This window comes from Gymnoscopelus microlampas (assembly GCF_963454915.1).
Source record: "Gymnoscopelus microlampas genome assembly, chromosome: 7".
Taxonomy (NCBI): domain Eukaryota; kingdom Metazoa; phylum Chordata; class Actinopteri; order Myctophiformes; family Myctophidae; genus Gymnoscopelus; species Gymnoscopelus microlampas.
The window spans coordinates 32,998,726-33,025,105 of NC_139944.1; the positions used below are offsets into that span (position 1 = coordinate 32,998,726).

Genomic DNA, 26,380 nt, shown 5'->3' on the forward strand with positions numbered 1-26,380 from the left:
TCAGCCATCAAAGATGCCTCACCCTGACGCTTTGTTTATTGTGAACAGAGCTGGAGTCAGTCTAGAAGTGCTGCCTCGTGATATGTGGTGTCATGCTGGTGACTGGTACACTGCTGCAGTGTTGTAGTGTGGTTCTCAACTTTTTCGGGATCAGGGCCCACTTGAAAATCTCGAAAGCGTTTGCGGCCTACCCATCTGTCCACTGTCCACACACGGCAGCTGAAAGACTGCTGTGTTAAGTGGTCAGATGGGTGGGCCGCATGCATTTTCAGAGCAGTTTATTTTAATGATCAATCAAGCGATTGTGTTGCGGCTTGGATAACTGGAACTAACATTGTATACTTTATTTCTCTGTATCATAATGAATGTTATATTATTAATAAAATCAGAGTGTTTTGTTAATTATTTGGGGGCCCACTTGCAATATCGTCATGGCCCACCGGTGGGCCTGGGCCCACAGGTTGAGAATCAGTGGTGTATACAGTGCATAATTGTATTACAGGACTGATTAATGTAATTTGAAGTCTGTGTTCAGACAACGTTAATTAATACATTCATTAATATAACACATCCCAGATTACATCTCCATTATTCAAGGCTGTAGATCAGAGATAATTTCAAACTTAATAATTGCATTTCATTTCACAACAGATAGGGATATGTTATTTCAATGTCCACATTTGTGGAATGGGAAATGAATAAAAGAAGACAGAAAATATGACTTAGAATGTATATATTTTTTTACTAAACATTGCTGTACAGATACACATAATACTCTCTGCTCAAGTTTTTCCATGACATTTTAAAATTGCATTCATCCGTATCAACACCTTCATGCTGTCTCTCCTCTGTCACTTCAAAAGAGGTTGAGTTATTCTGACAGTTTTCTGACCACAAAAAAATTATTAAATAAAATAAAGTAAAATAAGGACAACAGTAATAATAACAAAAAAAAGGAAACATGTCAAGGATGTGTTTTAGTGTCAATGGAGCAAATCAACCACTGGTGTCCGTGTTTCCATGGGATGTGATAGACAGAGATTACTTGAGGACTAAATAAATGCTCCATTCGTTGATATTTGATAGAAAAATAGACATGAATCTGAATCATTTTGGTATCCTCAAAATTGCATGCTTCAAAGTGCCGATACCTGTTGATATTTAATTAACAGAGTACGAGAAAGTAATGTCATGCTAACATATGCTTGAAGCTAACTTATCCCTGTGTAATGTAATAATACAATAACTACATAGTAGTTGAAAATGATATGTATACAAAATATTTCTGTGACTCTTAGGCTAATCTGTTAGCATTCTGATATATTTTGGAATAGCCCATCAAATGGGAATGCCATTCAGTTGAATTATGTGGTTGTTGAGGGATTTGATAATTTGATTGGCATGGTATTAGTGAACACACTAAATTGTGACAAGGAATAGGAATCTTGGTTTTGAACTACCACCTGTGTTTCAACTCTGAAAATGTACTGCACCTCATGGGGAGCTCCAGAAACAGAAAACACCATGAAAATACCCCACCCCCTCAGTGTGATGTCACAGATTAGGCAGTGAGACAAACTCCTTCCTTGTCTGTGGCTATGGGGCACTGTAGTGAATGTTTACTACAGATTCATCTTTGATATGGTAATGGTTGGTATATTTTATGTGACATTCAGTGGCATTCCCATTTTACAACTGTAACTAATGTGATCTGAACCCTTGCTAGTAGGAACGGACAATATTTGCCACTGGGTCTATGCCTTCAAAGCATCCTGCATGTAATACAAGTTAGAATTTTAGATCAAATCAAACTGAACAGCATGCACAATGTGTTTGTGAACATGAGCAGGAGTCTTCATTTTACATGAAATCACTGTGCTTTTCATGGGTGACTGGTGCTCATTGAAAATGACTAACCAACAATAAGGCCACATGTATGTCCTAAATTTCCCCCGCAATCTTTACACGTAAAAGCAATCTGCATATTATAGTATAGCTCTAGTGAAGAGAAGCATTTGATATTGATATTTTTCTTTTTTTGCTAACAGCAGAGCAGTAAATAACTGCTTTCGTCATGGATGCCTGCATTTGGAGGCTTGAAATTCCCTCGGCGTCAAGACTCAAATCTGTTTAATTACGCATGCCTTATTAGAATTCCAAGAGACAAAGCAACACACCTTTGCTCTGGAAGCACAGGAAGAACATAATTCAGCTTCGTGCATTAGGCATCACGATTAAAGCAGATCTAATCATACATACTGCATACAAAATAAAAAAGTGTGTGTGTGTGTGTGTGTGTGTGTGTGTGTGTGTGTGTGTGTGTGTGTGTGTGTGTGTGTGTGTGTGTGTGTGTGTGTGTGTGTTTGTGTGTGTGTGTCTGTGGGGGCATAATATTCTGTATGCTGGTTTATTAGGATTCTGAATGCTCTGCATGGGTCACGCTGGTGAACATTTGAGGAGTTTATTTACCATGTTCATGCAGCAGTAATCTGAGTTCCCAGAAGTTTTCGCCAGCTCTGGCGAGGAACTTCTGGGCCACAGCCCTGGTATTTGTGGGCGGGATGTACGTCACGCTCTGAATCTGAGCGGACACGCCTCTTACCGGTCTGAGAGCTGTGCAACTCGTCTAAAAAGTCCGACGAGAGGCAAACAGCAGTACACAACAATGGCGGCCGAAATTTCTCAAGGGGAAATTGCTTCCCGTCGATCCTATTTAGATGCATCACCCACTGCATGTGGATCCCGCCCCCTTTTCTTCATTGGCTGTTGATTTGAATCACAACGCAGTGGCCGCGCCCCTGCTGTCCAAGCTCCGACGCTAACCCTCCCAGACTAATGCAGCAGCTACTCATTCGGCAGATTTAGCATTTACGTCTTACTCGACGGTGGGGTTTCTTACTGAGTATGACATAAGAGCAAAATGACTACTGTGTGAATATGGCCAATTGATACAGCATGAGACACCAAATCGGGACATTGAATGAGAGTTGAATACTTTAAACTCAGTCATTGAACATCTGGCAACTAAGTTCAAATCCATATAAGAGTGCTGTCTTAGTAACAATATTAGCTACACAGATTTGAGGAGGGGGGCGGGGGGAGGAAAAAAATATATATATATAGACTTCATTGTACAATACAGTATGTGTTCAAGAAGTGTGTTTTGGCTGTATTGCTGCCATCAACTATAATGTGGTCATCTCAGTTATTTTACAACACATCCGCACGGAAGTCCTTATCTAGACCTAATCTTTGGCAGATGTAGACAACACCAGTCGACTTACAGTAATACATTTAGCAGCCTGCCAAATTCGGGTACAAACTTAACCATTTAAAGTGCAGTATTTGACACATCGGCTCTACATAATCAATACTATGTTTGCCATCATTTTCCAAGATTATAGATATTCTCTGGATACCTGTTTTACACGATTCACAATTATCAATCTAAGTAACACATATTGTCTGGATATTGTTTATATCATTGTCTAACATTTTTCTGATATACATTGGTTTATTTGGTATATAAATGTGTGATTATATAATAGTTATTCTGTAAAACAAAAACAAAAAAACAAAAGAAAGAAAGAAAGGAAGAAATGCAGACCTTTTTGGTGGAAAGTCTGCCTGCATATGAGATATGGTACAATTGTCATTATACCATATCGTTGCTGTTACATTGAGTCTGCCCTCACTGGACTGTAATCACCTATGCAACAGAGGCAACGGTGTCTTCCTTTGCTAATGCTTGTGAGACAATTGTCAAAAAGTGAGGCATTCCAAAAGAAAGATACTGAAGATGGCAGGATATGTGCCAGTCTACAATGTTTTGGTAGGCAGTCAAAATTGTGATCATACATTATTTCCAGTCTCTCATGCTTAGTGGACCTGTGGACACATAAAGGGTCATGATATTGTTGACTGATGTCAACTTACATGACTTCAGACTCCAACTCTGGACATCTAATGAGATGCTGTTGTTATTGGCTTGTCTAAGAAGTGCAGTATGTGGCAGTCCTGTAGCAACTGTGCGGTATCTCTCTCATTTGCAGTGACCATAAATGAACGACCACAGGCTCTGACTTTTCCTAACATGGTGTGTGCATGAGAGCACTACTTGCTTACGTTCATGTCTCAGGAATGTCCACTGATGCCTGCTTCATGTTTCACTCATCCATGTGCAAAAGAAAACAACTTCCAGAATACTTATAAGACAAAGAAAAAGTATCCTACCATGTCAATATTTGTTTGGTGTTCACAATGGGAACAAGTGCTGTAAAACCAAGACTCAGTCCATCAGTCAATCGCTCTTTGAGCTCTCCTCAAGCAAGGGAGGTGGCAGGAGCCGTGCAGGTCAGAGTTCAGGCACATCTCTGAGAACCACCGCCCACCAGGCCAACATGTCACTCCTCGCTCTCTTCCTCGTCGCCTTTTGAGCCCTTGCTCCAACGCTGGAAACAATGAACGGTGGAGGCCAGGAAGAAGCTGGTCATGATGGCCACCACAGACACTGAGATGCCAGAGAAAATGATAATGAGCAGATCTGTTAGGGTGAGGGTGACCTGGCACTCCCGGAAGCTGTCCTTTGAGAGCTGGGTCAGGGACACGCGTCTGCCGTCCATAGGAAGAGAGCACTCCATGCCGTCCACGCCTGCAAGGAGAGGAGACGTGACATTAGACACATTTCATCCACATTTCTATGTTTCCCCTCAAGTATGTTATGTCATTATGTTATGTTATTTGTTATATGAGATGCCGTTATGTTATGTTCCCTGCAACGTAACATAACATAAGAGAGGACAACTTTTATTTTATGTTTTTGTATTAGTATTCAGATAGGAGACGGTAGAGAGGAGAAGCAACATGCAACACAGGACTGAACCAGCTTCCGGCTGAACCATGCGGTCGACGCACTAGCCGGTGAGCCACCTGTGCACCCTGATGACATATTTTGTCTTGCGGTGGGATGGCATGCTAGCATTGTCAAGGTCAAACCTATGACATCACACGGTTAGGTATCTGGCTCTGTTGTATGCATACTAATTGTCTGAACCAAAACAGCCTATTAAAGGCCCTTAGTGTAATTGTTTATTGTTATATGATATGATATGTCTTGCACGGTCCATTAGCGCTGTGCCTTATGTATATTGTTGTCCTGTAATGTGCATGTATACACAGGCTGTGTATTGATTTTCTATCTATGACAATTTAATATATCCCTGAACAGTCATTATCTTAAGCAAATGAAGCAATATTCATTCTGCTTCTTTTGTAAGAGAACAGAAATTTAAAGCATGGATTATTTTCATTTAAAATTCTAGGTGCATGATATCTGAGCATGCACGTACAGTACTGTTGTATCACTTTGTTATTACCGTAAATGCCTTCTCCTGGATGCATTTCAACAACAAAATATTCTGTAGGTTAAAAATAAATCAATTCATGTGAAAAGTTACTCAAAATAACCATTCTGTCTAAACCTTGTCTGAGACACAAGGTCACCTTGACTGAGTACATCAGCAAATGAAGGATAAATCAGTGAGTCATGTGCTCTGGTGTCTGTCACTCTCAAGGTAGTTTATTACTCAGAAGTCATTCAAATGAAAAAGGACATTGGCAATGGCTTATTGGATTTCAAGGGTACTCTATTGTGTTTCGACAAACACGTGTCTTGCATTACGAAGGGACAGGACAGGAAAGGACAATACTGCTAACCTCTCCCCAATTCAAGTCATGATTATTGCCAAATCCCCCGAAATAACTGCAGATGATTGTTGCACAGGTTCAGGTGCTGATGTGCCATCACATTGTGCTGTTCTGATGGGTTGAAATTGAAGACACAGCTTCCTGGATTACGGAGCATGATTGCAAAAAATCTTACCTCTACCTCCATTTTTGTAAAAAAAAAAAAAAAAGCTTTCAGGTCCACAACATTGCATGTGAGAGGAATACTGTATCTGTTCTGTTGTCAGCTGGCAGAATGATCCTAATTCCGTAAGTTTGATCATTCATTCATTTATTCATGGAACCATCATTCACAATGACACTCTCTCTCAAAAACTCTTTTGTTAAAATGACCTTGTTGACCTTAAAATAAAATAAAACATGTTTTGTATCCGTTACAGAGCAACATGCTGTGCACTTAGAGTGTCTGACTGATCTTTTGCAACACACAGTACATACAGTAGCATACACCTACATTTACAATGCACTTGGTAAGACAGCAACACATAGAGCGCAAATATATATTTCACGTGTACTGTATATGATAACAGTAATCCCATCTTTCTTTCCACTGTAAAAAGCAGTCCAACCTCTATCAAATCTATTATATTTTGTTGGTAATTCATTTGTTTAAGCATAATAGTCCAATCCTTTGGCACAAAAAATATAATACTTTTTGGATGAAAAAATTATGATCACTGAACAGCAATCAATTAGCAAAATGAGTTTCAGTTGAATTTTTTAAAATGATCTATTCTTTAAATTCTCCAAATAGCTCCAAACACATAGTAGATGATTTTTGCAACAAAATTAAATACATAATGGAAAATGCGGATGTAATTGCTATCCTTGACCTTGTCCATCCATCTACTCTACAATATTAATCAGTTTGTAACTGAACTCTTACTGAGGCTTGATAACACTCAGCGAGACATCACCCCGATACAAATACATCCAGATTTCAAGTATTCAATCAGGTTGTTCAATTATGGAGAAGTCAAAAACACTTCTTTCCATAAGTAATGGTCCTCCTCAAATGTTCCACGGGTCTGCACACACACACGTGCGCACACGCTCACGCACATGCACGCACACACATACGCACACATGCACAGTCACTCTACTCACTCATGCATACATGCACAATCACACACCGTTGAATCCACTGTTCTGCGCGCGCACAGTCGCACGTGCGCGTACACACACACACACACACACACACACACACACACACACACATAGAGAAAACATACAGCTTACACACAACACTGCCCGGCACAACCTAGATTTTGGCATAATAGAGCGCAGAGTACAACATAAACAAGAAGGACCATCACAGTGGGTGGTTGAGTCAAGACTCCTTTCAGGATACACATGGGTGACACAAGCACACTGACCACAACCACAGCATGCACAGCATGCAGTAGAAAGTCCATGCTGGACAAGCTCCTCAGAGATATCAAGTGCCCATGTGAGATGAGATGAGGCATGGCCATTGGCCAACATATCAACTCAATATCACAGCTGTAGGGGCAGTAACCTTGTATCTCCATATTTTTTATTTTTTTTTAATATTAATTCATCTCCTATTTTGTACTTTATCGTATGACAATGTCGCACAAAAGTATCAAAAATAACCAATCTACAAGCTTGGTTATTTTTGTTTTTCATTTCCTGAAAACCAACTGTATTGGACAGGTTTCCACCCAACAGTGATGCTATATCAACTCAACTTGCAGTACTGTATGAACTCAAATAACAAATGCAGCACCTAAGATTTCCCTTCATAATTTGGAAGGGGAAATGTGGCTGTAGGCCTAAATGTAACGACATACAACAGATAAGGGAAATCCTGAAACGAGGAGGAAAGGAAGGGAAGTTCTCACACTGTAGAACATTTATCTAGTAGTACAAACAACGTTTCGACCACTGTGGGTCTTCATCCGGTCTGATACATTACATGAAGAGGGTGTGTTAACAGGAGAGGAACGTCACAATCAGACGCAGCTGTAGTGGTGATTAACCAAGATCTACAAGCTCAGGCTGAGTAGTATAGAGCCATGCTGAGAACTTATAGATCTGGGAAAGATCGACTGTCGAAAGCCGATTGTCTTGAAAAAAAGAGAACAATTCTCCAATTAAAGGGGAATACCGGGTGGGTGGTTATAAGGCCAACAGTGTAGTTCACTTGCAATACAATGCCATTTACAGCTAAATGGCCAAATACAAACAGTATAAGTGCAGCAGATGCAATGTAAAAAGTATTATAATAGAGTACAAAATGCAAAAAGATAAATATACACAAAGTTAAAAATAGTAATAGAAGAATCACAGAAATGGCTTAACATCAAATTCTTCTTTGAGCCTACAGGGAGACATAGTATTGACTGTGTAAATATAAAAGGCTTCACGTTGGAGCAGTAAACGGTTATGCTCCCTGTTATGACTTAAACTAAAGTCAGACAAAGAGGAGACCACACATGACTTCAGTTTCAATAATAAGTATATTTATTTAGAAAAGTAGCAAATAAAGTAATTGGAATCAACTTAATAAAGTATAGGTTATCAGTGATGTGTGCAAGTGTATGAATGTGTATGAGAAAACAAATCAAAACAACAAAACAACTCAAAGGATCTAACTCAAGCAAAGCAACCAAACCAAACCAAGGGGAGAGAGAGACAGAGTGAAGGCTCATGCCCCATTATATAGGGTGAGCAATCACCCCACACAGGTGTGCAGGATTCCCCACTAATGAGGGGAGCCCAAGGAACTCAGACACAGATCTAAGGCCAAGGGGCCGTCACATCCCCCTCACCAAGAATGAGGTCCACCTCATACATTGAAAACAACCAAATACAAATACTACAATCTTCTCTTTTCTTTTTTTTTTTTTTTTCTTTTTTCAGGATGAGCTTTTATATAGTATTTTCAGGTCTAATCCCCCACATCAAAACCATGAGAAGCCCACATTCTAAACAAGGGATCCTCTCTCTCTATCTCCTGGAGGAAATAACCCTGCCCAACTTTCCTCACCTGAGACCAAGACAAAACTAGGTCATACAAGTCTTTCAGAGACTGGTCTTCTCGCTGTGCTTTCACCAGTTCTGAACGCGAAACATAAAGATAATTTGGCAAAGTAAACATGTTCACCTCTGACACTGCAAGACTATCCTCCAGAACCGCCGACAGTGCCTGTGTCAACACACAAACAGAAGACACATGGTTCTCTGCCTCAGAGAGACATGGCTGCTCTGTGGCCTCTGCCTGATCTAGCTCAGGGTCCTCTGGAAGATCTAGACATGAAACACAGGTCTTTATATCATTTGCCCAAATACAGGAACCTGCCAAGTCATTTCCCAAAATGATATCAATTCCGTCAACTGGCAGTTCGGGGCGAACACCAATCTTCACATCTCCCTGCACCAGATCACAGGACAGAAACATTTTATGCACCGGCACCAACAGAGTTTGCAGGCCCATCCCTCTGACTGGAATGCAGACCCCAGTATCCGAACCTGGAGAAAAAGGCAGTGCTGCCTCTCTTACGAAACTTTGTAAAGATCCTGAGTCCCGCAATATTCTGACTGGAACCTCCTTTTCACTCCCAATTAACTTTGCCACCCCATCAGACATGAATGGAGCATACCCCAACTCAATCTCTGAAATGTCTATTGGCTTGACATGCATTTGAAACGGAGCCACCAGTTCTGCTGCCTCCCCAACAATGGGATTATGAATGGATGCAGCCAAACCAACTGACTTCACATATGAACTTTTCTCTTTTAGCACAGGACATTCTTTTAACCAATGTCCCTTTTCATGGCAATAATGGCATTGGTCTGAGTTACTTCTACCATCAACCTGGCGTTCCAATTGATGCACTGCAGAATTGGGTTTCTGGAATTTCTCCACATTTCGATCCCCAAAGATACGCTTATGTGTTAAAACATATTCGTCCGCCAACACTGCAGCCTCACTGGGACATTTGACTTTGCGTTCATTAATGTAGGTTGCAATATAATCAGGAACCGATAGTTTTAACTGTTCCAGAACTACCAAATGACCTAAGTCCTCCAAAGTTTTTACTCCAGATGAGGAACACCAACGGTTAAAATTTGACAACAAATCCCTTGTAAATTCCACATGTGTCTGTCCCCCATTTTTACGCCCTTCTCTGAAACGTTGGCGATATGCCTCAGGAACTAACTCATAGGCCTTCAATACAGCTGCCTTTACCTTGTTGTAGTCTTTGCAATCCTCTACAGACAGTGCCGAGTAAGCCTCTTGTGCTTTACCCGTAAAGACACACTGCAACATTAGAGTTTGTTCCTGCTCAGGCCAGCTTCTGGAAACAGACACACGTTCAAACATACAAAAAAATGTGTCCACATCCTTTTCATTGAACTTAGGCATTAACTTTAAGTTACTTCCAACATTGAACCGAGAACCAGAGGATCCCTCGCCTAAAGCAGTTGCAGACATTTTCCCTTCTTTTATCAATCCTATTTTTTGCAGTTCCAAATCCAGTCTCATTTGTTCCTTTTTGTATTTCATTTTTTCCATGTCCTTCTCATGTTCCATTTTTAACATTACCATTTTTTCCATGTCCTTCTCATGTTCCATTTTTAACATTAACAGCGCCTTCTGTTGTTCAAATGTTAGCCCAGCCATCTCACTTTCACCACCCTTACTTCCCTCCTTCACCAGTACCCCAGAATCTTCCAGGTTAGCCCGTATGATACTTTTAATGGTTTCTTTTGTACGCTTGGTGTCAATGTCTATAGAATAATGTTGAGCAATATTATTCAATTGGTCCTTAGTAAAGTGATCCAGTAACTCCTCAGATGGAGACTTAAAAAACTCTTCTACACTGGCAGCCATACCAAACCAAAGAAAATAACAAAAAAATCAGACTTGAGGCAAACTTCATAACCAAACTAGTGGCTCCAAATACCAGTTCTCCCTTTCCCCCCCTCTTCGTACAGATACTTGCGGGGGGTATTTACTCACTGTAACCTCAGGGGTTGGAAGGCAACTGTATACACAGCGACCCCCAATAAGCCCTGAGACGTGATCCCGAGCCGATGTAGGGAAGGGGGTTTTAGGATGCTCTACCCGCGTTTTCTCTGTCACTGCTGCCCCCGAGGAGAACCAGTTCTACCTAATGCCACTCACAATTTTAGTTTATGTTATCAGTTTACCCCAACAAGCCCAAAAAGGATTAGTTAAACCTCCCCATTTCATCAAACTAACCAAAAATGCCCTCCAAAAAAAAACTACTGCCATGTGTGATACTCCACTCCATATGACCAAATTTGTTTTTAACAAGTCCAAATTTGTTTTGACGAGCCCCCATTTGTTATGACTTAAACTAAAGTCAGACAAAGAGGAGACCACACATGACTTCAGTTTCAATAATAAGTATATTTATTTAGAAAAGTAGCAAATAAAGTAATTGGAATCAACTTAATAAAGTATAGGTTATCAGTGATGTGTGCAAGTGTATGAATGTGTATGAGAAAACAAATCAAAACAACAAAACAACTCAAAGGATCTAACTCAAGCAAAGCAACCAAACCAAACCAAGGGGAGAGAGAGACAGAGTGAAGGCTCATGCCCCATTATATAGGGTGAGCAATCACCCCACACAGGTGTGCAGGATTCCCCACTAATGAGGGGAGCCCAAGGAACTCAGACACAGATCTAAGGCCAAGGGGCCGTCACATCACCACCACGGGGGGTCTGTCTACCTTTTCTATCCCCCAATAGCACAATGAAGTGATCCTGAAACTACACATTAGAACATATTGACTGTTTATGTATTTATGTTATTGCATTTAGAGACCAGTTATTCCCACATCCGATATCATAAAGCCCATGAGACAACGGCAAGTATATTAAAATGCAGAAATCTACTGGAAGAAATTGCCTACATATTGAAAATATAGAGCGATACATGATACTTGGTGAAATACAAACTGTACTATGCAAATATTAGTACAACCCTATTACCAAAATAACTTTGCTTTCCCCAAGGTGTGCAAAGTTGAATAAACTTGAAAGATTCGATGCATAGCTTGGAGAGCCCTGTCTCATCTGCTTGTGCCGGAGATTAATGGACACTATTTATATTCACAGTGATCTCAATGCATGTGGCGAAGTAACTCATCACCTCTGAGACTTAGCCTTTGCCTCTGAGATGGTTCTGTTTGGGTTTGTCTTGTCCCAAAGGCTTGATTAATGAGATAGAGACAAGAGTTTGCTGTGAAAACGTGGCCCCTGTCGGAGTTATGGTAATAATGATAAAAGTGGAACAGGAGAACTATGTTCAACAAACTATGAATGTTATTTAACTTGAAGTGAGAGTCGGTATTCTAACTTATTCTGATACTGTCAAAGTATGGCTAAAGTACATGTCTCACGGTTTTACTGTGTAAAATGTATTTCCATTCTCAAAAAAATGTTTTTCTCTTATTGTTTGCAGTCCATGCACAGTATCTGTCTTTGGATTTTAATTCAAAGACCCACTCCCCAAAAATCGGAAGTATGCAGAGAATTCAAAGGATATGGAATACTAAATAAGAACACAGATAGAACAAAGAAAAAGGCCCTGTAATGTAATGCTCCTTTAGGGACATTTTTGGGGGGAGAAAAATACTTCTTAAATAAATTCAAGCACAAAGTACAATTCAACCCTTCTTGTGAGCAGATTTGCGTCTCTGTAGTTAAAAGTGAAGAGAGGTTTAGACTTGCTGAGGTGCAACTTTCATATGCTATTCACAGTGACATAATTTGTAGCCCTTGCCAGCACAGCTATACTACATCAAGCCCCCAAATGACACTACAGGAGAGGCCACACAGTCATTATGGGGGGGGGGGGGGCTAGAACCCAGGCTAAACCCATGACAGGTCTTTTGTATTACATTCCCATCTGTTGCAAAAAGACCTTTCATTAGGAGAAGACATCTTACAACGATGCATGATGTGACCTCAGCAGTAGAAGATGGCTGTGCAGGCTACTTATAGTAAGTTGTTGTAGGGTGAGGAAGCAACTTGGAGGCTGAATTTGAATACAACTCCCGTCTTTTGAATGTATTTATTGAAATACACAATGCTTTTACAAATGCATGACTATCCTCCTATAATTTGACAAACCTCTATAGTGGTGTAGTGTGTGGTGTAGTGGTGAGGCCAAAATTGGTTCTGCCCGTTTCTCCTCAGTGGCTGGAGCAATTGATTGTTAGGTGCTCATTACCATGTGCACCTAACAGCGAAGCCCATTTTCCGATTACACGCAATCTCAGCTGTTTAATAGCGCTTTTGTGTTCGCTGGCTCCCGGGTTGCCAGATCATGTGCGCATATACCCCCACGGGTATGGTCTAGTTTACATAATTTGCAGACAAAGCAGGCGTGCCGACAGAAGCAGACTTGAGCAGCCTGGCAATCTGACCAACCTCCTTATGTCTAAAGGCCCTGACTCACCAAGCCCATACGCGACCGATCAGATCACTTTGTGTCACCTCCTGTTTCCTGTAAAAGTTGCACTGGAACACACTGCAAACACTGCAGCTAGCTGATGACCAACTTCTGCACCTGCATGAGAGGAAATAACTCTCTATACCTAGAGGTTGGCAACAGCCTGCCTGCATCACAGCATATCTAGGAGAGCCAAGCTCCAAAGCAAGGATTTTATGGGCCGTTTCATCAATACAAGAATGCAAAGAAAGGATTTGACGGGAATATCTGTTCTTAATTTAAATTCAATTTGCCATACACTGTAGCTACTGTATGAATCTATCCACTATTGCCGTCAAAACCTGTGATTTTTTAAATGCAGATTTAAGTGCTTAAATAACAGCTGATTAACTCGCTATTTGCATTAAGTGATTCTCTAATATTATCAATCAGTTTCACTTAATATAATTATTCTCATAATATGCTTGAATGGTACGGGGTTATTCACTGCACCACAAAAGAGTCTATTTGTGCCACTCTCAATATTGCTTAAGTGTGCCCTTTTTTTAATAAGTCATTGGCTTGATGCTCACTTCTCATGTTCTGATTTGCTCAGGCTGAACAGCCAAATGGGATCTCCCTCACCAACGACGACCTTCTGCGCCATGTACAGTCGGGTGAACGGCCACTGCTAATGGCCAATTACCGCCAATGGCACAGGGCACACTGCAAAAAACTATTGTTGATTGCCGGCCCCACACGCTGAAGGACGGCTTTTCAGCCGATGTCGGCTTGGTGTATCAGGGCCTTAAGTGCAACTTCACCCGACCGACTGCGGACAGGACTGAACTGTATAACTCCACTTTCCACAAGGCTGAGCATTTTACATTTCCAAAAAGTACCTTGACTTTGCAGCAGAAGGTATAAATATGAATACACCAAACAGTGAAATATGCATGGTGAATTAATAGATGAACAATTACATAATACAGAAGAAGGCTAAAATACTTCAAATAGTCCATCAGTACAAAAACATTAATACCATACTGTTGTATATTAATAACCCTGCCATATTAACTGACGTGTCAACCTGTACATATATGTCTGAGTGTCTTCACTGTCAACATAAGGTATTAATAACTTAACTTTGTGATGCTAACGGGCATTGCTAGCAAGTTAGCTGCACCTGGCTCATGGCACCTCACAGGCCAGTGTGTTGAGTTACAAATGACTGAGATTACAGAGTGTGATTCCAGAATATCATATGGCTACTCCAGCAAATCAAGGCCCTGCAATATCAGGTGCTATGTCGACCCACCCGCACACAGGGTAGATTACAGCCCCGGTGTACAGACAGTTGATGGATTACATTTAGGATTACTGCCAGCCTGGGGGATAGGCTATCCAACCAGTGGCACACACCCTGTCTCCAGCGAGATTGATCTACCTGGCTGTGACTGATATCGGAGACTTGTCTCTCCTTCTTCCCAATAACGCCATGCTGCCCATCCTGATTGATCGCAGCACCGATTATCATGAGCAGCCCTCATCACCGTCTTACTTCCACAGGCCCACATCGGAAACAACTTATTGGCACTCGTGTTTATGCTCACGTCAGGCTCACAGTCTCGTGGGCGTTATCTTTACACACTTTTGGTGTGGGCCATTGTCTCAAAATCTGACAAGGAATCCAGTGGCACGCTGGTGTCAGTGAATGACTCACAAAATCAAATCACTCCTCACCTCACGATGTTGCACGGGACGATTGTGCCACTCAAGGCTTGTGCTATGCAGTAGACAGAAAGAAACAGAATGAGACAGAGATAATTACATAGAGAGATGGGGAATTATTCAGTCGCAGTCACAGAAGGAGAGTCTAGGGGGAGGCGTGGAAACAGCACTTGCAAATTAGGAGAGGGACAAGTGTGAAAGTTAAAGACAGAGGCAAACAGAGAGGGTAGACAACTGCATGAATGCCTCAAGCACTTTAAACCACATGAACCCTACAGCATCCCTATTCTGGAGCGAACATTCGGCAAAAATAGCAGTTTACAATTTACTGTAACAATGCTTTGTGTTGTTACAGTAGATTGGCTATTTTCTGTGAAGATATTGGGTGTATAGGGAAAATAAGAGGGGGCCTAGTATAGACCCCTGACGGACTCCAGTCAACCAAGTACTGTATAGACCCCTTAACAGACGACGTCACACTGGCTGCACGCAGCCAGTATGCGCGCAACGAAACCCATTATATCAGGTCTCGTTAGGACGCGTCTCACTAGCCAACACACACAAGAGGGGGTTGGGGTGTGCTGAAACCAGTGCACCCCGAAACAGGTTGGGAATTGATTGCGTGAAACAATCACCTGTGCGTCCAGGCTCAATGTTAGTAAACAAATAATTGGTCTATAGGGCGTGTGGTTACGCCTAGTCCGTCACACGAAAAATAGCAAATATACCCAAACAAGCTCACAGCACATTGCATTGGTTATTAAAAAAAGGAAAAGAAAAAATGTTTTTAAAAATGGAACAAATGTTTTGAAACTTTTTGCCTATAATTACATGTCCAAAATAGGGCCGGCAAGTTGAAAGTGGTTAGCTTAAAGGGGTAGTTCACCCCAAAAATATTTTCTATCAATTACATACCCCATGAAGCATTGAATTCATTGAGATTCTTTTGTTTTTTGTCTCATTCCTAAGCCAATAATTTGGTTACCGGCGATAAGATGCTAATGTCTCCGGTAGGAGACACAAAGGAGACTCTTTGAGTCTCCTACTGGAAATACACCCGGTCAACAAATTATTGGCTTAGGAATCCGATAAAAACAAAGAAATCTCCATGAATTCAATGCTTCATGTGGTGTGTAATTGATAGAAAATAAGTAATTTTTTGGTTGAACTATTCCTTTAAAAGACAAGCATTCGCCTGACAGTGGGAGGCGAGTGTCAATCATTAAAGAGGGATTTCCTTCTAACATGAAGCCAAAGACACAGTCTATATAGGTTGTGTATATCTTTTGCACCAACGAATTTGCAAACCATGCATCATCGGTGCCCCCATCGCGTCTAGCTAATAATGTACTGGTATTAATAATATTCCCTTGATTCATGCTTCATTCAGTAATTACAAAAACAAAGAGCACTTAATAAACAGATTCAATCTTACAGGGTTACACAGCACCGCCATAAAGATATTTCTCACATGGGCAGAGTGTTTTTCCAGCACTATAAATGCATCGGCTCATACCATCGTGCACTGTAATTCTGTCAACACCCTCTCTCACCCCCCGACTTTAAATAAACATTAGAATGAGGGCAAGGTAAAAGAAGCCTTCAGCTCATAAAATTGGAAAATATATTTTTCGCATCACAAGCCTGTGGGCGGCAAAGATAGCAAGTAATGCAGGGCAAATGCCATCATATGTGTGCTACACAGCACAGGGCAATGGCATCATATTTTCAGAGGGTGCTCATGCCGCACAGTAGCCGGTCACCTGGGAGCAACTCAATAGTCTGTGAAAGAAAATTCAGACTTTGACCCCGTCACATGAACTGGTCTTCTGTACTGGAACTTGTGCATGCAATGATGACTATGGCATTGATGAAAGTAGTGCTATTGGGACCCCAGTCTCTGGTCTCTCATGGGAGTTGGCCTGCCTTACCCCAAGGGGCAGCTCTGGCTCCGATTACCCTGCCCAATGTGGCGTGGAACAGTGTTGCTGTGAATTATTCATGGCCTTTGTTCAACCATAACCCATAAGAGACAGCCGCAGATCATGTTTACACTCATCACCGGCGAGAAACATACAAGCTCCTGATTGCCTGGATGAAGATGTCAAATGAGAAACGTGAGTGAATAGCATCTAAAAGGTCTAAACATTGACAAGGGTCTGATTACTCTGTTTGTTTGGACATGCACAATGTCAGGTTAAGCAACATATGGCAGCACTGTGTGTGTGTGTGTGTGTGTGTGTGTGTGTGTGTGTGTGTGTGTGTGTGTGTGTGTGTGTGTGTGTGTGTGTGTGCGCGCGTGCGTGTGTGCGAGTGCGTGTGTGTGTGTGCGAGTGCGTGTGTGTGTTAATCAATTCGTCAGTGTTTCATTTTAACATGTTAATCCCTTATCTTATTATCTTTTTCCAGTTATGCGGCATTGCCTGCTGCATTTTCATCACCAGATGTCACTCTGAAAATCAAACCCAACTCAAGGTGTTGGTAATTATGTCACACTATCATTTGTGATCACTGTAACCACTGTGCTGTACTTTAAAACAGCAGCGAGAGATAACATTTAATTTAAGAAAACATCTTTTTCTTTTTCATTATTTAAACCACCCACTCAGCACACTGACCTGCAGTAATCAAAGTTATGTAAACACAAAAGTTTGCTCTTCCCTGGACATCGCAGGGGAAATCACAAAGTGCAAAATGGAAAGGGAATTGGGTATACCGCACGTACTGTGCACCTGATACATTATGCAGGCTAGGAACCATAGATCCCACAGATCCCTCAAGGTGATAACTTTATTGAATTTAAGTATTGAATTTGAGTGCATTTATTATCAATTTGGAGGTGTTATGCAGGGATTTGGCTCTTTTCATATTAGTATTCTGTTAGCAAAAGTACACAAAATGCAGTTCATGCAATACAGATTATCAACATTTTTATTCTATTTTTAAAATAAAATGTTTTTTTTTTTTTGTATGATGGTTGAGCCAGCCACACGGATGATGAGTGTGAGTGTTAATGCATACTGAGGAGCTTATCAAATCAGTTTCACTCCCTAATGAGTTCACATCTGTTGTTGTGTAACCGCTTCCAATGCATCATTCCACAGAACATTCAATTTTTCCCTCTGTGTGTGTGAACCCGAATACCCCACCTATACCCCCACCGCTACTTTGTGCAGGATCTGCAGTGACTATTTGACAAAAACAGGGCTAGCTAGTAATGTTTATGCTCCAGTGTACTATCGAGACGCGTTGTGAGCTTGTAGATCGGCTATTTTCGCCGTGGGACACAATCACAGGGTAGAGTAATCAGGCCTAACCACATGAACCCTAGCGTCCTTATTCTGGGGTGAGCATTTGGTGAAAAATAACAGATCTATAAGCTCACACAACACATCACAACGTGACACGTTGTGAGTTCATAGTAGATATAATGTACAGTAGTACAGAGAATAAAGGAAGAGGCTTAGACTAGTATAGACCCCTGGGGGGCTCCGGTTAACTATGTATAGGGTTTAAGTGGTTAAGCTTATAGGTATCAGTTATTTTACTATTTTACTTGTCACAGCTGCTGCAACATAATAATAATAATAAAAATCGAACAACAAACAAAGAACAAAACATGATGAGTGCCAAAAGTGCCTACATAGCCACAGAAAGTGGCATGAGCACATATTGCTGAAAACCCCCAATTACCCCTGGGAGACATGAAGTTATCATCGAGAACGATGCCAAGTAATTGTGTGAGTGTGAGTGTGAGTGTGTGCGTGCGTGCGTGCGTGCGTGCGTGCGTGCGTGCGTGCGTGCGTGCGCGCGTGCGTCAGTCAGCACTACTTTCTTACTTTTATTCTGAAAAAGTAGACTGAAAAGTGTACGTGTAGCACACTGTCAAATAATGAAAGGCAGACAGCCAGACACAGTAAATAATTTTCCCTCCATTTTCTTTTCGGCCCTGGAAGCAATTTTGTGTGTTGGCAGTTACAGTATATCGATATTGAAAAGTCTGGATAGGAAATGGTTCCAGAGGGCAGCAAATAACAGTGGGTGACTGCTTATGAACCTATAGAGGTAATTCAAAACTTTGCAAAGTTTTTCAGCAGAACAAAAAAGTTATTAAATGATTTTTAGAACATTTGTATGTGACTGACAAATTGATTTTCCAAGAATGATGACACTGAATACAACATCGGTACAAAACCTGTAGTGGGGGCAGCAGTGGCTCAGGAGGTAGAGTGACCCGCTTAGGAACCGGAAGGTACCCGGGATCGAAATGAAAGGGGGTGCAGAGCCGTGATTTGTGTGGATCACAGGTGTATCTCATTTTTGTTTGAAAGTCACAAGCGTGCTCCCGTGTAGATAATTTGCATTGTTCCACGGGCCATTTAACACCATGAAAGGCAAACGGAAATAACCAACGTGAAAAAAACAGATCTGCAACAACGCGTCGAGTCGCACCGCCTTGACAACTTGTACATCTGTTCTGTCTGGAAGCGAGACCCTCGATCGTGCGATGGATCAGCGATGGAACGTTAATAAAGTAATGCTCTCATGTTTAACGAGAATAAGAAGTTTACAAAGTTTAACCCCACCACCAAATAATAGGCTAATACAACGTGGAATGGAGAAGCCATTTCTATGAAAGAATGCTGACATTTGACTGAGGTAACATTATAACGTTGGAATCCAGGACCAGATTGCGATTTATTGATTACTGAGGATGAATCTGTCCTTTGTATTAGCAACATATCGGAATGGGGAGTGGATATGGATATGGACTCATCCATACTGTATGTATCCTCATCCTCATTTATTTAACTCAAGACCATGCATGCTCACATGTATGGAGCACATATTAATATATATATTCATATATAGACAGTATACAATACAATAACAATATTCATACAGACATAGTAAAAGGCATGACTGATAATCTACGTATGTGATACCCATCACTATGCAGTTATGCATTATTTGAGCTGAAGCAGAGCGTTTTTCAGAAAAGCACCCAAATTTTGCACCTGTTGCTTCCTGCAACATAATGCATGTGGCCACACTTGCAGAAACGGCAAACACGCGGAGGGACCTTGTGCGTAAAAAAAACTTGGTCATTCCTTTCCTTTATATGACAAATGTTGGGCAATATTCTATTTGGGGTTTGTCACTATTGAAATTGATTTTGCATGAAGATACAATCGAGGAAGAGAATGAATTTAAAGGAACATTTCACCCATTTTCAACCTTTGGTCCTCACTAATTCATTCATTCACTCATTACAAGTGGGCACCATTTCTGTCTACTCGCTCCGTGTCTCTGTGTGTGGGCTGTGGACAGTTCAGTAACCTGCCTACCAATGACATCATCTCTTTTTTGTTATTGATGGAAGAACAATGGCTTCTAGCTACAGTATTTCAGCATGGCTTCTAGCTAGAGTATTTCAGCATGCTAACATTCCAGGAAGAGAAAGGCTGTAGTTTCCATTAGCTTGGAATCCCAATAAATGATGTCATCGGTGGGCAGGTTTCTGAACTGTGCACACTCCACCTCTGAGATGCAGAGCGAGTAGACAGAAATGGTGCCATCTTATAGTGAGGACCAGTTATACGAAGATGAGGTTGAAAGTTTGGAGTTCTCCTGGTATTTAAGTATTGAAAGGTATTTTCATGTCAGTGAAACAATGCTTTTGTCATCTCTGATCCTCACAGAGGTCATTTGCATTGTCCTAACGGAGAGCAGCCAAACATGTCAAAACACATTTGTTCATTGTTGTTGTCATTTGTCCATTGTTGCCAAGTTGTCAAACGCATCAAAGTTCAACCAAGTTGAACTCCACACAATGGAACGTGACGTGTTTTTGCTTCGCAACTGGAAGCGCCCCTCCCCTCGCATGTATCTCAGATGATCTCTATCCTTTAAGACGCCTTTCTCATTAAACCCATGTCTATAATAAGCCCAATTCATAATCGCCAAATAAACTACTTGGACCAAGGTGGATGTCAGCATCCCTATACGTTCGAGCGGACGCTACACTACAATATATCACATCCAACCATCAAAACGATGCCAGCAGCTTTAGGAAGACACTTTCTCTGCAACATATCACATTTTTGTACAATGATGCTCTGCAAAAGTGATTATTCCATTCAATCCGGGAAAGCATCAGTGTCATTTTTTATTTTAGATATAATGTTTCTCCACTTTAGCATCAGGAGCCTGTTGTTTTGCCTCTAGCCAAGTGGTCTGCTATCTGGGGGTCATAACATAAACAGTCACTGATAAGAACATAAGGACTGCACATAAGCAGGGATGTACATTATTAACTCCATTTGGGAGTACATAGATAGTGGGCCCAGTTGGCAGACATGCCAAGGCCTTGGCTGCATCCTCCTTTGGCTTCCTTGTAGGTGATGATGTGTGCTTGGCCAGCGCTGCTAATGCAATTCATTACACCATGCAGCAGACAACACCAGGAGCTCATGATGAATGTGTTTGCTGTCTCTTACTTGGGGGAATAAGGTGTTCTTGCCAGTTTATCAACTCCTCTTTCTGTTTGCCCTAAACTTTATTTTCAGACTGAATGCAGGATGAGACTGGAGAGGAGCTGGAGAGCGTGTCAATAGCAGGGCACACCAAGGCCCAAAGGTGTACTTTGGTGTTTCGTTTGGAGCTGTCAGCAATTTGCCGCAGGCAGACAGTTCTGTCTTTTTTTCCCTTTCATTTCAAGTTAGTTAAATCGTAGCTGCTACCAGAACCTTAATCTGGAGCATTAATAATGTATCTTCCCAGGGAAATCATCTAGGCTGTATAACAGAGGATGACTGTATGTGTGTCTGTGTATGTGACCAAAATACTGTGCATGTTGATGTCTTTGGTATAGTGACACACGTGAACAGGATGTGATTAAGTTCAGATCAACAGTTCATTACTTCAGCCACAGAATGACCTTGGAACAGTGAAAGCGATAGATGTGAACATTATGGATCTCTTTATCAACTAAACTCTACTTTTATATTATGCGTATATTATGTTGTTTTCAATATAGCATATACATATAAGCAGGGACAGATGTCACAACACTGTTAGACATACATTTTATGACAACTCAATTTCTTTGAGTATTGGCCTAGCTTGACTGTCAGTTTTATATTCATTTTTGCTGCCTTGGCAACTTTTCTGTTGTGTCCTTTGTATTTTTAAGGACTATCAATAACATACAAAAGGCTGACCTTGAGGAAATAACATCTTGGTTCCCTCTCCCCTACCCGAACAAATGTACAAGACGTAAAAAGTATTCTCCCAGAGCCAGATGACAAGAATGTTAATGATGTTTTCTGAGTGGGCTTCCATTGTCACCATTGTCAAGAATGTTGAAAGGGACAGTCTCTTCATTTCTCACCCAGCGAAAATATGCTTTCCCCACAATTGTGAGCAGTGGAACACTGGCTTTGAATATTGAGTGGAATCATCTCTATGTTACGCTTATTGTACTCAGTGTAACTCTCCAACAGAAACACGCTCATCTCCTTTTTCTTCTGTTGTACTCCAGATTTGCATCCATACACTGAGAGAGAAGCGTGTGAGAAATGAGGCTTACTGCACACACACTAAGCTTGCATATACAAAAATCTTACACGTATGCACGCAGGCACACACACACACACACACACACACACACTAACACATGCACACACGTTTGTGCACAGCCACATGTGCATACACCCCCCCCCCCCCAAACACACATAAAAACACACACACACACACACACACACACACACACACACACACACACACACACACACACACACACACACACACACACACACACACACACACACACACACACACACACACACACACACATTTGTACTCACACGTGCATGTGCATACGAATAGACACTGACTCCCACCCTGTTACCTAACTCACCCTTCCAGGGTGAATCATAATAGACCTGACATGGGTCATGCCACGAAGAACGGATCACAGAATACGATGCTCAGAAATGAGATTGTTACTGATTTGTATAGCTAAATGGTTACAGCATAGCTTATAGGGTTATAACTCAGTTTTGAACTGGAATTTTCACTGATACAAGCCATGCTAAAACAAAAATGATGCCGTCTTGGTTTTCCAGGCAATTTGGACAAAAAGGCTTTGACAGTAACGCAGGCTACGTTGTGTAAAAAACAGCTCCCAAATGAACTGAACTGTAAGGACAATAGACCGAGGAGGTGGAGTGAGGAGAGTCAGATACATGGTTAGCGTTGATGGTATAGGATTTGCAGCTGTGGAAACAGTTTAATTGTGAGCCAAAGCTAAATTCTCAACGTGAGTTCTTCTGTTTGTTGTTGCTTTTATGCCGCATAGGATCATGGAGCAACATTGGTTTCGAGATGACACTTTATTTCATTCAGAAGCATTGCCATAGGCTTCTCCGCTCCAGGCAAAATCTCACGGTCTCTTATTACTCTGTCTCTCACACTATGGGCTACGGGGGTGGAAGAAGACTGAATTAGAACAAGGGGGAGGGGGATGGGAGGGGGTTCCCTCTCCTACGGGGACAACATAAATAGAAACATAGCAACGGCAGAGGCTTTACAGATAATCTAACATATGCTGAGGACAGACTTTTATTCATTTATTTATTTTTAGGTCAAGCAAACGGTTCCCGCCTGTCAAGGTTAGTTACTCACTTACCATTAGGGAGCTTGTGACTGTTTTCCACCAGCCACACGAACAGGCTGGCAAAGTTGCAGTTGCACACCCAAGGGTTGCCCTCTAGTCTGACCAGCCTCAGGGAGGGCAGCTTGCTCAGCGCCCCCACCTTTAAGGTGGACAGAGCATTTCTCTCCAACTCAAGTTCTCTCAGGGAGGTGAGACCCAGGAAGGCGTCCTCGTTGACCATGCTTAGATAGGGGTTGTTGCCCAGACGTAGTTTGATCAGGCTACGGGACTCCCCAAAGGTTCCCTTGGGGATCTCGGTCAGGTTGTTGCTGCCCAGGTCCAGGAAGACCAGTCTAGAGGAGGTGCTGAGGGTCCCCGGCTCGATGTGGGAGAGGGAGTTGTTCCGCAGGTCCAGGTAGACCAGGTCACTGTACAGGACTAGGAAGTCGGAGGGGATGCGGGGGATCCAGTTGTCGGCCAGCAGGAGCCTCCGCACGTCCAGGGGGATCTCTTCGGGAAGTCGGGTCAGTCCGCGGCCGCTGCAGTCCACGGTGTGAGGGTCCGGGCAGAGGCAGCTAGTTGGGCAGTTTTCTCCCCTGGTCCGCAAGACGGAGGACAGTAAGACGAGGAGAGGCTGGAGCCAGCGGACACATGGCAACATGGTCAAGGGGGTGAAATGAAATAAGTGGTAGCACGGGCTTGGGAGTGGGTTTAAGGATGAACGGGAGGAAGACAAGGGGTAGGGGTGAGTGGGGGTGGGGGGGGGGGGGGGGGGGGACAAGGGGGTGAGGGTCAGAGGGCAAGAGATTAGGAAAAGGGAGGGAGGGGAAGGGGACAGCGAAAGGGGAAGTGAAAGAGGGGATCAATCGTCGGGAAGGAGCATCCTGCCGTCCTGGAGATGGGAATCTTGAAGGGAACCGGGAGCAGAGCAGCAGTGGAGTGCAGCAACAAACACAGTTTTTCAAGAGATCATGTATCGAACAGCTTGGATAGAACGGCAGACTGCTGCCTTTGAAGGAGCAAGAGCAAGGAGAGAGAGCTTAGCGGAAAGGGGAGGGTGTAGCGTGACAGAGGTAAATAGAAACAAGCGAGCCGCGGGAATGATGAGAGACCAGTGGCACGGAGGAGGGAGAAGGGGGGCTGAGGAGGGGGCTCTCTCCACCGGACTAACCCACGGTCGATCTGACGGCTGTGACAGACAAAAGCGACGGGGTTGCTGACACAAAAGGATATACAGAGGGTTGACTCAGGCATGACAAGTGAAGAGTAATATTGTTGCATCCCCCCATCAGTCCCAGGTTTCTGTATGTTTGTTGTCTGGGGGGAGGTGGGTGGGGGGATTTAAAGAGACGGAGAGAGGATCCTGCAGAACATCGCTGAAGACAGTGAAGAGTAATCGTGGTAAGGTTTTGCTCCTCTGCGTTCCTTATCTTTATGTGTACTCTCGTCTCTATCTGCCAGTGCTCTGCCACACGCTGCCAGAGCGGAGCGCAGGTCGATAATGAACTGTCCAACTAGGTAATGCAGCTCTGTTGCTATGGAGAGAGAATCCAAATGTCCAGTGAGAAGCCATGTGCATGCAGATCGAGGTCCTGCCAATCCGATATCTGTCTCTGAGTGTGCCAGGGTTTATCTCGTGCCCTCTTCTCCCCTCCACTCCACTCCACTCCTCTCCTCTCCTCTCCTCTCCTCTCCTCCTCCTCATTTCCATGGAGGCGTGTCTCTTAACCATGTTGTCAACGCATGATGTCACTTCCTATTGTTTGTAGAAATGAGGATCATTCTGAGGGGAAGAAAAAAAGTGTCTGTCTGTCTGTCTGTCTGTCTGTCTGTCTGTCTGGTCCTGCACTGCACTGCACTGCACTGCACTGTACTGTACTGTACAAACAACGTATTTTTAGAATTTAAATGGAATAGAATAGAATAGAAAGATCCTACTGTCATTTTTATTTTGGTTATGTTGAAGAATAAAAAAACGGATTGAATATAAAATAAATACAATTAACTCATTTACAGAGACGCAATAATGATCCTCTTCTACTTTTTTCTCAACCTCTATCTATGTTGATAGAAAAACGCAAATGCAGTATTTACAATCACAAGAGAAGGAAAGGAAATTGAGAAAATAAATAGTTGGCAAGCCATGTTTATTTGTACAGCCCATTTCAGCAGAGCATTAAAATGCCAAAATAAATTAGTTCTACTTGCAATTTATGCATTTCGTATTGCATTTAGTTTCACTTTTTGGCATTTTGCCACTGCCTGATTGTATTTATTTTAAACCAAACAACTCATAGCAGCAAGCAATCATGCATTGTGTTGACAGAAGTGTTTCTGTGGAAATGGAAGTCTAACGGCCCTCAATGTCTGAGAGTAATAATTATGTTTAATCTCCGCCAAGCCGACAGGCAGGGAGGTGGAGATTGTGTTTTAGTGTCCATGTGTGTGTCCGTCTGTGTAACATCAGACACTGCTTGTGAAAACATCCAAACTAACTATCCATTATAAAGGTATTTTTCTTTCCAAACAGAAATAGTATTTGAAATGTATCACTCTCTGATCAGATGTCAAGAATTTCATTGTTTGGGAACATTCAATTATGTAACACAGGTTAAAGCATTATTTGGTTTTTCAGATATGCTGTCTTTGATTAATTCCTTTTGAAGTTTAAAGTGTGTCAAATGTGTATTTTCCTCTAAAGGTGGTGAAGCAAATGTATGAAGTCCCAAACGGAAATATAAAATAACAAAAACATGTGGTACAGTGGACATGAAGATTTCCAAGCAGTTGGCCGGTCCTCACACACATC

At 42.1% G+C, this 26,380-nt stretch overlaps 1 protein-coding gene across 2 annotated transcripts; it reads right to left on the reverse strand.

The window, feature by feature from the left end:
• Positions 1-722: 722 nt before the first annotated feature.
• On the reverse strand, positions 723-24,363 carry lrrc38b (leucine rich repeat containing 38b). Of its 2 annotated transcripts, XR_014601080.1 has the most exons (3): positions 23,605-24,363; positions 2,849-4,651; positions 723-2,489 (listed from the first exon to the last, which is right to left on the reverse strand). XR_014601080.1 is itself a non-coding variant. In XM_084061469.1 (2 exons), exons 1-2 carry the CDS (start codon positions 24,230-24,232, stop codon positions 4,404-4,406), a joined length of 876 nt encoding a protein of 291 aa, XP_083917595.1. In that variant the 5' UTR covers positions 24,233-24,363; the 3' UTR covers positions 723-4,403. The 2 variants fall into 2 exon arrangements, 1 of the variants encoding a protein (XP_083917595.1); XM_084061469.1 differs by having other exon boundaries at positions 723-4,651.
• Between the last annotated feature and the right edge of the window lie 2,017 nt (positions 24,364-26,380).

Excerpts from the sequence above, each read along its gene's own strand:
- lrrc38b (XM_084061469.1), bottom strand. The coding sequence starts at position 24,232 with ATGTTGCCATGTGTCCGCTGGCTCCAGCCTCTCCTCGTCTTACTGTCC. Across the intron at positions 4,652-23,604 it reads CAGTCACAAGCTCCCTAATG|GCGTGGACGGCATGGAGTGC; the intron begins GTAAGTGAGTAA and ends CTCTCCTTGCAG.